The sequence below is a fragment of the Terrapene carolina genome, unplaced genomic scaffold (assembly GCF_002925995.2).
Source record: "Terrapene carolina triunguis isolate 2854851 unplaced genomic scaffold, T_m_triunguis-2.0 Scaffold126, whole genome shotgun sequence".
In the NCBI taxonomy this organism is placed as follows: domain Eukaryota; kingdom Metazoa; phylum Chordata; order Testudines; family Emydidae; genus Terrapene; species Terrapene triunguis.
The window spans coordinates 483,972-500,230 of NW_020664477.1; the positions used below are offsets into that span (position 1 = coordinate 483,972).

Sequence of the window (16,259 nt, forward strand, 5' to 3'; positions counted from 1 at the left end):
CCCACTTTATTTTCAGGATCTGGTGCAGACATCACAGATGGTAACTGTTCAGTCTCCTTACGTGCCTACCATATATAGTCCATGTGGGACAGGTACATTATGTTTTATTTGTTTGTAAAACACCAGGCACATTGCTGGTAATCTATACCTAATAAATAATAATAAAATAAAATATAATATATAAAAAGTACATTTATTAATAGAATATTTTTAAGGTTTACTTGGCTGGCTTGCACAAATTCTAGTTGTTATGGTTTAGAATGAAAGCAGTTTGACATGTTTAACAAGGCAAACATATCATTTTGAAATTACAAATTAACAGGAGAATAATGTGAAATATTGACAAATACTGGTGGCTGTGCATTTTAAAATATATTCAGCAGCTTATTAGGACTTAAGAATTGCCATACAGTAGCAGACCAGCAGTCTGTCTAGTCTAGGATCTTGTCTCTGACAATGTCTAATACCAGTTGCTTCTGAGAAAAGTATGATGCCTTGTATTGAACCATTAGGGAATTACCTGTCCAGAGGGAGAGGTTTTTTCCTCTAACTCCCCATCATTAATGTCTGGTTTGTGTCCTGAAACATGAAGATTTATATGTTTATAAAAAAATAGTTTATTATGAGAAAAGACAAATAGGAGAACCACAATTTCCTTCTCTATCCTTTTTTTATTATGTTGTGTGTCCCTTCTTATAAGGGCAGCATTCTGCCAGGTACTGAGCATGCACTCTGGCTCTGATTCAGCAAAATACTTTAAGCACATGTTTAAGTACTGTTGTTGACCTCAATGGCCTACTCACATGCTTTAAGTTAAGTATATGATAAAGTGCTTTGCTGGACTGGGGTCAGACGGCTTGTTTTTTTTTACAGACTCAAGCCTTAGGACCCCCGCATTGAAGTCACTGGTCCTACTCACATACGTGAAGTTAGGCATGTGCTTAAATATCTTGCTGAATCAGGTCCTAAACTAAACACACACACACACACAAATCTTGTCAATCTTGCCTTATACAAAGGTCACTCCAGACCCCTAGTCGTTTTTTGTTAGACTTCTCTGAACTTCTGCTTTTTTTGCTAAGTCCTTTCTGAGATAGTGACCAAAACTAAACAGAGTGGCATACAATTGATTTACATAGTAGTGTTAGAATATTTTGAGAATTATTTTCTATTCTTTGTACATCCTAACATTGTTGAATATTGCCCACTTCTGCATGTTGAGCAGAGGATTTCAGTTTTCTGTCCACTGTGAAAGGCATATTTTTCCTCAGTAGATACGGTTAATTTGGACCCCATTAATGTGCATGAATATTATAGTCTAAATCATTCTTTCCAGTATCCATTAAGTTGCATTTATTGACACTGAATTTTATCCACTCTCTTAGTTACATCCTTCTGAATTTTATACTTGGCTTACCTAAATAATTTTATGTCCCCTGCATATTTTGCTAATTCAGTGTGCATTCTATCTTTCCCTGATCATTAATAAATATATAAATTAGTACAAGTACCAATTCTGTTAAACATTGATCATATTGAAAAATCTTCATTTACCTCTACTCTTTCTTATCTTTCACCCTCTTTTGAAGGACTCTCTCTAAGGTTTTCTGAAAGTCCATATAAAATATATCAGTTCCTTCTAAGCTATGTGGCCACACAGCAGCTTATTATGCGCCGAACCCTGGAGCTGCTGTGGCGAGGAGAGATGTTCTACCCAGCCCCGGACCTGCCGTGGCCGGGGAAGAGGCGCCTATCCCGTGGCCCCAGCCCCAAAGCTGCCACAGCGGGGAAAGGTGCCTCCCCCCCCCCCCAGGTGCTGCTGCAGGGAGAGAGAGATGGAGGGAGTCCTCTCTCCCCGACGTAGCCCTGGGGCAGCCTGCACCCCAAACCCATCATCCCCAGCCGGAGCCCTCACCTCCCCTTCACCCCAACCCTCTGCCCCAGCCCTGAGCCCCTCCCACACCTCAAACCCCTTATCCCCATCCCCGAGCCCACACCCCCAGCCGGAGCCCTCACCCCCCACACCCCAACCCTCTGCCTCAGTCCTGAGCCCCCTCCCACACTCCAAACCCCTCAGCTCCACCCCCGCCACATGAATTTTGTTATGTGCACCAATATGGAGGTGATATCTGACACATCATCTCCATAATGGTGCACATAACAAAATTCATTCCACACATGCATAGGAAAAATTAGAGGGAACACTGACAGGGTCCCAGGCAAACCTGTACAGCCTGCCCTGAGGCCCATGCTGTTACAACTTTACTGATGTTGGTACTTAAACTAGGTAGATTAAGGCTAGCTCTCGTATGTCTACACATGCTGCAAAAACATACCCCAATTGCAATGTAGACATGTTAAGAAACATATTATGTTTTCAGACTACTGTGTTACCAGGTGCTGTACTTTCAGGATGAGACATAGCATATCAGCAACAGGAAGGATCACTGTAAAGTGAATAGAAAATTATGCCAGTGATAGCAATTGCTCCTGGTCACAAAAAGGAAAGCCCCCCAAAGTGGTCGATATTGAAGATGAGAAATATGTAAGTGCTGTAATGCAGTGAGGACAGAAGCTCTCCAGTGTCACACTCCCTAGAGTGAAATCCTCCAGACACAGAGGATTTGATTGCACTAGATTTACACAGTGTAACTCCACTGATTTTAGTTGTTACTGCTGAGTTATGCTAATGTGAGATCAGAATCAGGCCCAGCATAATAAAAGAGAGATGTCTTCTTTAAAAAGTACAAATCTTAAATACAATTCTCATCTCCATATCTTGGGTAGTTGTTGGCAGGTTAAAAGCTTTTTGCCATCGGACATGTCTTTTTGTTTACACAGGCAGCAAGTAATAAAGGAATAGCATCCAGCCTTGGGTAGAGATTGTTCAATAGTCTGCTTCTTTCTTGCTGTTACTGACTCTCTATAGCCTTTTTAAAAAATCTATAGGGCTTACTCTAGAGCTGACCTTGTCTAACTGTATTGATGGTTAGCAATTGAAGGCTAATTAGAAAGCAAGTTACTATGGTAATTCTTGAGTCATATATTTAAAGAGACAATACTGCTAGAAAACCACTTATGCAGCTAGATTATACAAATTAAAAATATAATTCATTCATATTCATATGAAGTTGTAATATGCAATAAGGAAGTTTTTCCTTTGCTACCACATTTTCCCTCCATCCTCATTTTTGCTCTCTTATTTTTCTGTTCTCTAAATTACGTATAATTTTAGAGCTAAGGGATAAAAAAGGGTTTTAAAAAAAACACACAAAACATGTTAGAATAAATTCTATAAATGACAGATAAGTCAGGTAAGAGATAATGGAATACAGAGTCTTGCATTTCTAGATCACCTTATCAAATACAGCTCAGGTTGCTGGGCTGCAAAGTTTATTTTTTGATGGAAAATTACACAGTGGCCTGTGTAAAAATCATAGAAGATTAGGGTTGGAAGAGACCTCAGGAGATCATCTAGTCCGACCCCCTGCTCAAAGCAGGAATGCCTAGTGAGCAGTTGTCCTTATTTCAACCCACCACCACCATTGACACGAATTGGCAACCTTGTTGGCCAAAGGTTGAAAAGCTAGCCTCTCACCCTAGAGGGTGATCCAATCACACTTGTGAGGCAGTATAGGAAACATGCCCTGTCACTGGCTTGGCCTTGCCTCTTCTGGGGATAAATGGAGGACTTCAGTCTTCAGGGCTGCTGGTCCAGTTCCTGTCATAAGTAATACCTTCACTTCACATTATTTTTCAAATATGAGCCACAAACAAAAGTCATTTCTGTCACTATTGAGCACAGAACTGCCACTTCCTTCCCTTGTGAAAAAACATTTTAAAAATACATACACACAAAAAACATGCCACTCATGATATGTATGTGAGCACATGTTTATAAGAAAAAGCAAATTATAACAAGTTAATGGTCTCACATGGTATATGAGTTTGCTGCTCTCCTTGAAGTGGAGAGAACTGAGAGATTAGATGCATTCAGCAGGATCACATGTCTGTATGGTAGATGGTATTGTACTGAACAGCAGAAGTACTTGAATTTACTGTACTGTTGCAGAAAGTTCACATAAAGTCCTTGCACCACTCAAGTCCTTAAATGCACTTGTAGACTAGCAGAGTTTACAGCAGTAGGTGAGCAAAAACGAAGCCACTGTTGTCAACATAAAATTGCCTTTAATGTATTTTCAGAATTAAATGCCTTAGATGCCCTCTTTTGCAACTCAGGGCTTGCATACATGCTAAATTTCACTGGTTTAACTAAAGGTGGGATTTAAAATTGATTTAGTTAAATCACTACAAAGGGTTGTCTGGACACTCTTAAATCAATATAAATCTGCCCTATATTGATTTAGCTTAAATCAGTTAGGACTATGTTTAAGCTAAATCAAAATCAAGTCACTCTTAGAAGAGCACCTTTTTAGGGTTTTGCACCATTTTGGAGCTCTGCTGTATGTTAATATTGAATGGGAACCAAGCTTGTAAAAAAGCCTAATATCCCCATAGCTAATTGATTAGCAGCATAAAGACTTTAACCCTTACTTTATTCTATCAAAGAAAGAAGAGTATGTAGCTATTTCTGTTTCTGTCTTTTGTGTACGTACACTTTAAATGTAAAAGGGCTACCTTTCTGGGGAGATTTTAATTAATTGAAAATGATCTTACAGAATGAGAAATATGCTGTATTTCATTCATGGAGTTTTATATTCTTTGTTTTCCTTAATCTAAAATAAATTACCTAGTCTCAAAGTATATGGGTTGCTTTTTGTGTGTGGAAAGTATCACTATTTTTGATGACATGGATGGGTGATGTAGCAATTAGCCTTTATTTTTTAATTAGGCATGCAGTGTGTTTCTAAAACGCATGCATAAAACATTCCTGAGAATCTGAAAAATCAACTGCTCCCATAGTTCATCTGCTGAGCTGTATTTTGCTTTTCTGAATATGTGTGTGTGTGTATAGTACTTTGGGTAACTGAACTTTACTAAGATCATGTCTTAGTTTGTTCCATTGACATAGCTCCCACTGCTCATTGGGGGTGGTTTAATTATGTTGATGGGAGAGCTCTCACCCGTCAGTATAGAGTGGCTACACATGAGATCTTAGAGCAGCGCTGTTGAATCGATATAGCTGCCCTGCAGTAAGGTTTCTAGTGTAGACACAGCCTAAATCTCCAGGGATTCTCCACAAACACAATGCAGCAGCTTTCACTTATTTATTTTTTTTAAAGTGAGGGGTGGCATGGTCCAAAAAGAGTGACATTTTCTAAAGTTAAGAATGTCAGTGTAAATACAGACCCCAATCCACTGAAATCAGTTGGGCTCCATGTGTACTACCACAGCACATAAAATCTCCCACAGCCCAAATTAAGTGCTGATTTTACTTTCTCTAACGCAGACAATCACAGTTATTTATTAGCGCTAACTGGAATTTTTTTAAACAAAAACTATTTTTGATTAAAAATGGCTTTATTTAATTAAAATTTTCTCAAAATTGTTGACATCAAATTTATTGGTTTCTCATGAAAAATGTTTGTCTTTTAATTTTTTTCCCAAAATGTCATAGAAAACCTCATTGTTCTACCAGGTTGGTGTGGTGTAAGGATACCGTAATTGGAGTCTCTCTTTATAGCTGTAGCAGGAAGTCAGGTAGGAGCAGGTTGGAAAATGTCCTGTGCAGCAGGGAATGAGACATGGCAACATTGGGGACAGTGCTGTGTTCTGTATTCTATTAAAGTTCCTTGTTCAGTGCTATAAGCAAGCAACTCTTTCTGTAAACCCTATTGCCAGAAGCTCCAGATAGGAAAGAGCTTTCTACTCCCTCTAGTCTTGAAAAGAGAAAAGTGCTGCCATGGAGAACTTCACTTGTATAAGCTACCTACCCACAATTCCTCTTGTGACATTTTGGGAGTCACGATAACTAGGTATAAATGTGGAGTCTGGGTGGTAGTGTGCTCCCAGAGAAGGGAAAGAGTTCTTCCTTTGTGGCAAAGCACCCACTTCTAAGCAGGGAGGACTCTATTCAAAGAGCCTAAGTGTTTCTAACTGTTCTCCCATGTGTACTGTCTTATGGGAGATAACAAAGAGTGAGGACTTTGCTGTGAGAGACAGCGCAGAGACGCTGTAGCAAGAGATGCAGAGGACAGCAGCAGAGCTCAGTGGACTGTGGTGAATTTCTGCCTACCCAGCACCTTAATAAAGTTTGCTCACTGGGCTAGGTGGTAGTAGTGCCATCAGGCAAGCAGCTCCCTTGAGATGGGAGACATACCCCTACAAGGAAACAATGAACTATTACCTGTGGGATATTCTCTCTGGCAGGAGGGAAGGGAGTTAGATACTGCCAAGTTACTGGGGGATGTATTTTCCTCTTTCATTACATATATATTTCTGTTACTGTGTTTTTCCCAGGTTTTGATTGTGTCCCCTTTCCTCTAATAAAGGTTTCTTTGTTTGTATGAAGTCTGAGTGCTTGGGAATGGGGAAGTTCTGCCTGTAAAAGGCATGCTGTAAGAGGTGTGTTTAGTTGTCCCAGTTTTCTGGATGAGGGCTGGACACAGTTTTGTCCCAAGTGCAGTGTTGCAGTTCGTATGCCCTCCTTCTTCCCAAAGTCTTTGAAATGCACACTAGCTCTTTACTAGGATTTTATTGTTTCTATGTATTATAATGTAATGGCATAAATGTGGAAGTCACTTTACAAAAGAAGAGGTCATCCTCTGAAGGAGATTACAGCCAAAGGCCCCAATCCTGTAGATACCGGTGCAATAGGATTTCAGTGAGATAACTCATATGCCTAAAGTTAAGCTTGTGTATAAATGTTTGCGGGAACAAATCCTAAACTAGGCAGAAAAGACCAGAATAATTACTTATTATTGTAGAGGGAGAAAATGAGTCTGTAGAGAACAAAAAAAAGGGGAATCCTTGTGCCAGAAATAGGAACTGCACAGATAAAGTTTTACTCAGACTAAGGGAGGCTGAAGGCTTTTTAGAGCAGTGGTTTTTAATGTTTTTTTCATTTGCAGATCCCTAAAAAATGTCAAATGGAGGTACAGACCCCTTTGGAAATATTAGACATGATCTGCAGACTCCCAGGGTCCACAGACCACAGATTGAAAACCACTGCTTTAGAGAAATTCTTTAGAGATGTTTGTAGAAAGAACATAAGGTTGGGAACTGACAGAAAATCTTTGTGCAATAAGTTTGCAATTGTTGTTGTTAATATATTATTATTATTAATATATATATATTGTTTTCCCCATGCTTTGCTTAAGATGCACCAGACCAGCCACTCTTAATCAACTCCTCCTTTTATGTCACAATAAATAGGTAAGAAAACATGAACTAATGTCTGAGATGGTAAAAATAAAATCTCTTGTGATTTATTTTCACTGATGTGGGAGTGACACACTTGTATGTTCAGCTTTGTTGAATATTCAAAGTCTGCTCATAAACTTGGGAACTTAGTTTTACAGCCAAATCAGAAGAGTAAGAGGTTTTCAGTTTTCCTTCTGAGAATGTACTGTGCCAATATGAGGCACCTGCTGTTCTCAGCTTCACTACTTCATTTAATGTATTAGAATTAGAAATAGAATTTTCCCCTAATGGTGTTTGTATGTGTGTGTACTGCTATAGAAAACTAGAGGCCATTCTTGTGTACTGTTCTTCCTATATGATCATAGAATCATAGAACTGGAAGGGACCTCGAGAGGTCATCTAGTCCAGTTCCCTACACTCATGGCAGAACTAAGTATTATCTAGACCATTCCTGACAGGTGTTTGTCTAACCTGCTCTTAAAAATTTCCAGTGATGGAGATTCCACAACCTCCCTAGGCAATTTATTCCAGTGCTTAACCACCCTGACAGGAAGTTTTTCCTAATATCCAACCTAAACCTCCCTTGCTGCAATTTAAGATTATTACTTTTTGTCCCATCCTCAGAGATTAAGAAAAACAATTCTTCTCCCCCCTCCTTGTAACAACCTTTTATGTACTTGAAAACTGTTATCATGTCCCCGCTCAGTCTCCTCTTTTCCAGACTAAACAAACCCAATTTTTTTCAATCTTCCCTCATAGGTCATGTTTTCTTGGCCTTTATTCATTTTTGTTGCTCTTCTCTTTACTTTCTCCAATTTGTCCACATATTTCCTGAAATGTGGCACCCAGGACACAATAATCCAGTTGAGGCCTAATCAGCGCAGAGTAGGGGCAGAAGAATTACTTCTCATGTCTTGCTTACAACACTCCTGCTAATACATCCCAGAATGATGTTCTCTTTTTTTTTTTTTGCAACAGTGTTACACTGTTGACTCATATTTAGCTTGTGGTACACTATGACCCCCAGACCCTTTTCCGCAGTACTCCTTCTGAGGCAGTCATTTCCCATTTTGTATGTGTGCAACTGATTGTTCCTTCCTAAATGGAGTATTTGTCCTTATTGAATTTCATCCTATTTACTTCAGACCATTTCTCCTGTCCAGATCATTTTGAATTTTAATCCTATCCTCCAAAGCCCTTGCAACCCCTCCCAGCTTAGTATCGTCTGCAAACTTTATAAGTATATTCTGTATGCCATTATCAAAATCATTGATGAAGATATTGAACAGAACTGGTCCCTGCGGGACCCCACTCATTATGCCTGATTATAAAGAGTGAAGCCATCACAATGTAAACAAATGTTCCACCAACCTGCATTGCAGAAATCTGACTCTACACAAAAGTTAGGCAGAGAAAGGTAATTTCATTTCATGGAGGATTTCAATAATTTGAAATTTGGTTTTATTCTGATCAAAATTTTCTAAATTATTATTGACAAACCATCAAAACAAAGAGGAAAAGTAACCAAATAAGAGATAAATGCCAATAAATTAATCTAGTCACGTACTCTGACATGCATTAGCAGGCACATTGCCAGCAGATCGAGGAAAGTGATTATTCCCCTCTATTCGGCACTGGTGAGGCAACATCTGGGGTATTGCATCCAGTTTTGAGCCCCCCACTACAGAAAGGATGTGGACAAATTGGCGAGAGTCCAGCAAAGGTCAACGAAAATGATTAGGAGGTTGGTGCACAATACTTATAAGGAGAGGCTGAGGGAACTGGACTTATTTAGTCTGCAGAAGAGAAGATTGAAGGGAGATTTGATAGCAGCCTTCAACTACCTGAAGCGGGGCTTCAATGGGGATGGAGCTCGGCTGTTCTCAGTGGTGGCAGATGACAGAACAAAGAGCAATGGTCTCAAGTTGCAATGGGGAAGGTCTAGGTTGGATATTAGGAAAAACTATTTCACTAGGAGGGTGGTGAAGCACTTCAATGGGTTACCTAGGGAGGTGGTGGAATCTCCATCCTTATTGGTTTTTAAGGCCCGGTTTGACAAAGCCCTGGCTGGGATGATTTAGTTGCAGTTGGTCCTGCTTTGAGCAGGGGTTTGGACTAGATAACATCCTGAGGTCTCTTCTAACCCTAATCTTCTATGATTCTATTAATTGGTTTGGGGAAGATGATTATGAAGATGTGGGCTTTTGGGAAAGGCAAGTAAAACCCGTTTCCTACAAAATACAAACATCCACCATAGAAGACACACTTATTTCTTAAAATATGATGGAATTGGGAGAATTTTGAGGCTTTAACCTGACAGATAAAGATAGTCTTTCAGCTGAGAGAGCGCTTTTTTTATTGCCAACTTGCATGTAATAGTCTATAGCTAGTAACATAAGCTTTGAGCCCATTTGGTAACATAGAATAGTAGAAACATAGCAGAGTAATCAAGTAATAGAATCATAGAAACAAACTTGCATTATGTCTTCTGACAAACATCTGTCTTGTATTCTCTTTCTTGGTTTAGGCCCTGATTCAACAGAGCACTTAATGCACATGCTTAATTTGAAGAATATGAGTAGTGCTATTGATTTTATTGAAACAAGTCATGTACTTAAAGTTAAGCACGCATGTAGATGCTTTGCAAGAATAGGGCTTTAGTTTGTTTCCTCTTTGATATTTTGGAAATTATTCCTGATTGTCTGCACATACCTGTGCAAAAACTTGTATAAATCAGAAATGATGCCTCAATTCCTATCTGGATTTGCAATGATAGCGGGTACTAAAGCAGATAGTATTATTCATTGCACATAAATTATCCAGTAAATGTAGTCCCTTTTTCTGTTTGTAGCTCACTATTACATGCTATTAGCATATTACCTGTTCTCATCAGTGCCTGACCTACAAAGGAGGTGGTTGTTTTGAGCTGATCCCTTCACTTAAGGTCTAGCGCTTCGTGCTCTTAGTTCTTGAGATCCCCTGTTCAATCCCCGGTGTCAGCCAAGAGAACAATTGTCACATGTTTGTGTTTTGTCCATCAACAGACTAGGAGTGTGACTAATTTAATCACTATTCATAATTGTTCAAACAACTAATGAAAATAAAACATCATCAGATGCGCTGTTTGCAAACTGCTCATTTCCATTTGCTATTCGTGGGGTGTGATTGATCACCTAAATCATGCTGTTGTTTCTCATCCTTACCTGGTTGAATGAAAATTTAAACAGAATAACAACAAATGACAAACAGTGGATAATGAATAATAAATACTCTTGCTTGCGCACAAATACCCTTGTATGCATGCAAACATGAATATTTATTCCCCAAATATTTGGGTGAACAAAACCACATTTTATGCAAATGGTGTGGTTAGATTTTTTAAATAATCTTTTAAAAGAAAAACAGAGATTTCTATCTTCCTTCCTTTCTTTTTTAACCATTTATTCTCCTCTTCCTTTTCGAAAATATTGTGGACTGCTTAGCCCAAGCTTTAGCCTGACCTTTAAACACTTTTCTTAAAAGTAACACATAACCCTCTATAATTTCCCAAAGTAAAGAGCATATTTCTGACACAGAACCATTTAATAAATAAGCGTCCTTCTAAAAACATACCCAAATTATATGCCAGATAAGACTTTCCAGCCCTGTCACAGCGCTGGATTCACACATTTTATTGGGTCAACTCATGAAACATGATTAACCTCAGCAGCGCCATCTGTTGGGGAGCTTATACAGTATAGTTTACTGTATCTTGGAGCCTTTATTGTGACCTGCAAAAAACCTACATCACAAAGGACAAATAAATCTGCAGCCTTTGTCCCTGTGCTGTTTTGCAGCATGGACTCTCTCCTGACTAATCTCATTTGGAGGTATAAAATGTTCTGCATTTTCTGTGGATTTGCCTTTTTCTAGATGACAGATTTTTAGATTGCAGGAAACAGCAAATGTGCTGTTCATAAAAAATAATAATAATAAAATGAACTCTTAAAAGGCTGCTTCAAACAACATTGGTTTCATTCAATCTTTTAAAGTGTACTTGAGCAAGCAGTTTGCACTATCATATAAATATACAATAAAAGGTGATTACTCATAATGGATATTTTATATGTCATCGTGATAAGATGGGAATGGAATGGAAAATATTTTGGTTAAGGCCTTGGATTTAATTCTGTACACTATAGTAAACTGTGGAGGCAGCATGATACATTGGCTAGAACAGTGGATTGGGACTGACTGGGTTTCTGTTCCCAGCTGTGTCATTAACTTACTGATTTTAACCCTTGATGGCCATTTCACCTTTCTGTGCCTCTGTCTTCCCTCCCAAGTTTTGTCTATTTGGATTGTAGGATCTTTGGGGCAGAATCTCATACTATGTGTTCCTATAATTCATACCACAGTGGAGCCCCAAACTCAGCGGAGGCATATTGGTGCAACTGTAATATAAATAAATAATAAAGAGAAGCTGGTATGTGTGGATTCTGTAGCAACACAGCCCTCAGCTAAATAAATGCAATTCCCATTGCAGTGTGGGTAAAATCATGTCTTTCTCAATTGCTCATCAGTCAGTCTCTTGGGATATCATAAATTCATTTGTTCTCCAGTCACTGTAGAGTTTTTGAGAGTAGACAAGATCTGAATTGCTAATGTTTAAAAAAAGCAGTGGTTTTTTATTTAAATACAAACAAACAAAATAGTTACAGGATTTTTATACATAATAAAGAGGCAGGCAAGGTTGTTTTTTTAATGGGCAGCCTACTTGGCAGGCATAGTTCAGTGGCTGCTCAAAACAAAGAGGGATATTTCATATATATTAGTTTTTAACTATTTTTATAATTGATCTCTTACCTATAGTGACTGTCTCTTACTATTTTACTTTGGGCCTTGTCTGAATCCATTTGCAGTAGCTACCTTAATTTCAAAAGAATAAAATAACCATAAATAAGGGGTGCCCGATATACAGTATGACCCATTTCATGGGGCTTCATTTGGCAGCTGTGTGCTGGTGTGTCCTCCCATTAGTGAGTTACATCCAAATCTCAAAATGTACTTCATGGACCAGATTCAAGTCTGAGAAATGGATCCTTTGCTCTGATCTCTAAATTGGCAGGTGGGTAACCCTCTGGAATAGCCAGCTCTAGCCTGCCTCTCTTGGTACCCCTCACCATAGAGGGCTTGGCTGGAGCAATTTCTCTCTGGTAGCCCTTTGGTGACCAAACCAAACTGGTGTAATGTGAAGCAGTCCTGTGGCTACTCTAAGTTACACCATGGGCTGAAACTACCCCAGAGACAAGTGGAGCAAAGGGTGGTGTGCAGCTCCATGTATTCTGTCACAGCTGGGATTTCAGCTCATAAAAGAAAACTGTACCCATTTTTGTTCTGCAGTTTTGAAACTATACATAAGAGGCATCAATCACATATAAATATCATGAGCTAGATTAGGTGGAGCTTTCTTCAGATTTTTCTGCTGGGGACAGGACAGCTGTACCACCTCTGTGGCTTCCTGCCTTCTGACAGCAGAACTCTGGAAATTTGCTATAAAATTTTTAAAGTAAGCTCAACATTTTACACCAGGACAAAATCATAGTATGTGTTACTGTGGAACCCAAAATCCTACCTCTTCAGAGCTGTTACATTTAAAGCTCCCCTTCTCCCCATCATAGGGTTATGAAAGTCTTGGCTAAATCTATATTAACATTCAGTGATATCTGAGATCCAGTAAATAGTCTGTGTCCCATAGATCGTGCACTATAATTTCATATGTGCATGCACCTGTTGTAATTTATAAGACCTTTGGGAGGCAGTGTGGTCTAGTGAATAGAGCACTTGACTGGGACTCAGCAGACCTGCATTCTATTCCCAGCTCTGTCACAGGCCTGCTTCACCTCTCTGGGCCCCTGTTTCCTCATCTGTAAAATGGGACTAATGATACTTACCTCCTTCATAAAATACTTTGAGGTCTATGGATAAAAGGTGCCCTATAAATTCTAGGTATCATTCTTCACCAAATACCCATACTTCTTTGGCTTATCTTTTCACTTGTACCATGGCATGAAATATCTCAACTTCTTTTCTCCACAGAGAGATCTCCCAGAATGATGCCTTGGAAGTCATCGAAGCTAATGTGTTTTCCAACCTTCCCAAACTACATGAAATGTAAGTAAGTGAGCAACATAAGATCATAGGATAGAAATCTAAAGACTAGTGGTGGCCAGATATCAAAGGGTTTGATTCAGATGTACTTTAAAAATTCAAATGCATACATGTATGCTTGGGATCTCTCTTTTCATCTGTCTATTTCCTTCTCTTCCCACCCACCCTTTCCTTTCTCAACCAGATGCTTCCTCAACTATTAGCAATAGTTGAGGAAGCATCTGGTTGAGGAAGCATATAGTAAAATAGATAGAGGGCTGGGATTCTGACTCTGCTAGGTTTGGGCTGGCTGCTCCTTTGGGGTCATGTAGAGTTATCCCCTGTCAGAAAAGCCCCCAAATGTATTGCTATCCTCAGAAGCCCTGGATCTATTTAAAAAGGCACTGATCCATTTGCTGTAATGTTTTATTTTCTCCTTTTGCAGAAGAATTGAGAAAGCAAATAACCTTGTGTACATTGACCAAGACGCCTTCCAGAATCTTCCTAGCCTCAAATATCTGTAAGAATTTTTACACTTGCAATTATGATAATTGTTTGAAACAATATGAATGCATTTCAATTATCTTTCATACAAATGTTCATAAACATTTTCACTCTGTTTCCTTTCAACAATGGCAGTGTTTCAGCAATGGCTTTCATTTATACTTCATTTATACTCATTGGATGATTAAATCCTTTTAATATGAGTTCATTTGGTATTCAGCTTAATTTTAGTTTCATTTAAATAGCGCTCCTCGTTGTGAATGTCGCTTGCACTACTGCAGTTGCCATATCTGCTCCCATGGGGATGCCATCATAATTCGGTGATAATTAAATTTGCCCTTAAAATAAAGTATAATCCAAAAATATTCTTGCAGTTTATAGCATGCAACCTTAACCTGACTGATAATCTCTCCTCAGCCATGTATTAAAAAAACAAATGAAATCCAATGGACTCTATTTAACAGTAATTTTGTTTAGTGTCTGCTAACTTAAATAAGCTCCCTGGGTCATCTTTGATGTACAGCCATAGATAGTCCAGGATATCAGATTAATTTTTTTCATGCCCTAAAGATAAAAGCCCAAATATTGCTTTCCTTACTCATGGAAGCAGTCCCATTGGCCACAGTTTTCAGATGTGTGTATCTAAGTTTAGACACCTAAATCATTGTTTAGGCTCCTAAGTAAAAGTGGACTGGCTTTCAGAAACTGAGCAGGCACATTTCCCATTTACTTCAGTAAACATTGTGGGTGCACAACACATCTGCAACTGAGATCTCTTTTAGTTAAGTGTCTAAATAAGGATATAGCGAGCTAATTTTAGAAATCCAAGGCCACTAAGTTCTGTATTACAGCTGGTTACTAGACAGAAAAAATCCTTAAAGGCATCTGCACAGACATATATGAAAAGTTGCCCTTTCCTTGTCAGGTTGGCTCTCCTGAATGGATTTGGTCACTTTTTTGCAACCAGAAAAATATAATGTGCAATATGGACAGGCAATTAAAATTATCTGGTCAATGAAGGGCCTGATCTGATGTCAGTGGAAATACTTTCTTTGACTTCAGTGGGATTTGGATCAGAAGTGCTGTGGACCTTGAGGGGTACCAGTAGGTAGCTCATCATTACCCTGATAAGGCACCTCTTAACTTGTTTTGTCGTAAGCAAAATGTATTGATCCCCAGAAGTCACTGAAGGACACATTTACTAGACATCAAATCATTCTTATAGTTGTGGGATTGGGGGTCTGTGTCTGTTTGGGAAGCTCAGCCCGTAAAGAGAGTCTGGGCAGGGTGCTGAGAAGCTCTCGTTGTTGTTTAGCACAGTTAGTTGGGACTGGACTTAGAATAAAGCAAAGCTTTTGCAAAGTGTTGTAATTCATTGTAGTTCTTGCATCTTTTTCCATATGCCATGGGTTTTTGTGGCTTGTGCTGTTTGCCACAGTGTGTGCAGTGCCATGTTCTGTCTTTGGTGGATTCCAGCTTTGAGCTCCACATGCCTTTCTGCTTTAGGTCTCTTTTCGTGTAGTATTATGGATTCTTTACCATGTCCACAGTGTCAGAGCAGTGTACACCCTCCATAAACTCCAGTCTGGACTGGGTGACTTCTTTTGCTTGGCAATTCGATGAGTTGTTTGTCCCTGATCTTAATCATGATCTGGTATGAAGCTGTTATGCATAGCCAGTTGGAACTGGACACATAATAAAGAAGAGCTCTTGCAAGCATCTTAAGCATTGAATAATATAATCTCTCTACACCTACTCAATTTTCTCCTCTTTATGGGAGCTTGGGTTTTTGTTGGCTCTTGGGACAGCACCATCACGTGTTCAAAATTGATCCCTGTTTATGTGGATACCACTTTAGATATCTGCTGACAGCTGAGTCAACATACCCCTGGACAGGTCTTTTTTTATGCCCATTTTCTGGTGGCTACACTGGCCTCCTGAACAGAGAAGTAACTGTGGACATTTGAGGCAGCAGTAGCCTCACCTTTAATGGACTTTCTGCATCACAGGCCACTGCTAAGTTCTATACCAGCAGATGGTATAGTAGATTTTGGGCTGAGTTTGGATTTTAGAGTTGTGGCAATTTAAAGCTGCACAAACATTCATTATTTAAACCCTGGTAAACTGAAATACATGGCTTGAGCTGCTGTACTCTGTGATTTCTGTATTATCTTTATTGCATTGTAGTTATATATTTACCAACGTTGCGCCAATATAGTCTTGGCTGTGATTTTATTTCACGCTGATCTGCTGATGGTATAGATGAAAAACTAGTGTAGTTCATCAGAATGTTACACACTTCA

General features: G+C 39.1%; 1 protein-coding gene across 1 annotated transcript in view; it reads left to right on the forward strand.

The window, feature by feature from the left end:
- The window catches only part of LOC113406702 (follicle-stimulating hormone receptor), a 155,506-nt gene that overhangs the window by 84,169 nt on the left and 55,078 nt on the right, over window positions 1-16,259 (forward strand). The window contains exons 3-4 of the mRNA XM_026652614.1: window positions 13,402-13,476; window positions 13,898-13,972. Coding sequence (XP_026508399.1) covers window positions 13,402-13,476; window positions 13,898-13,972 — 150 coding nt within the window. The remainder of the gene's footprint in view (window positions 1-13,401; window positions 13,477-13,897; window positions 13,973-16,259) is intronic.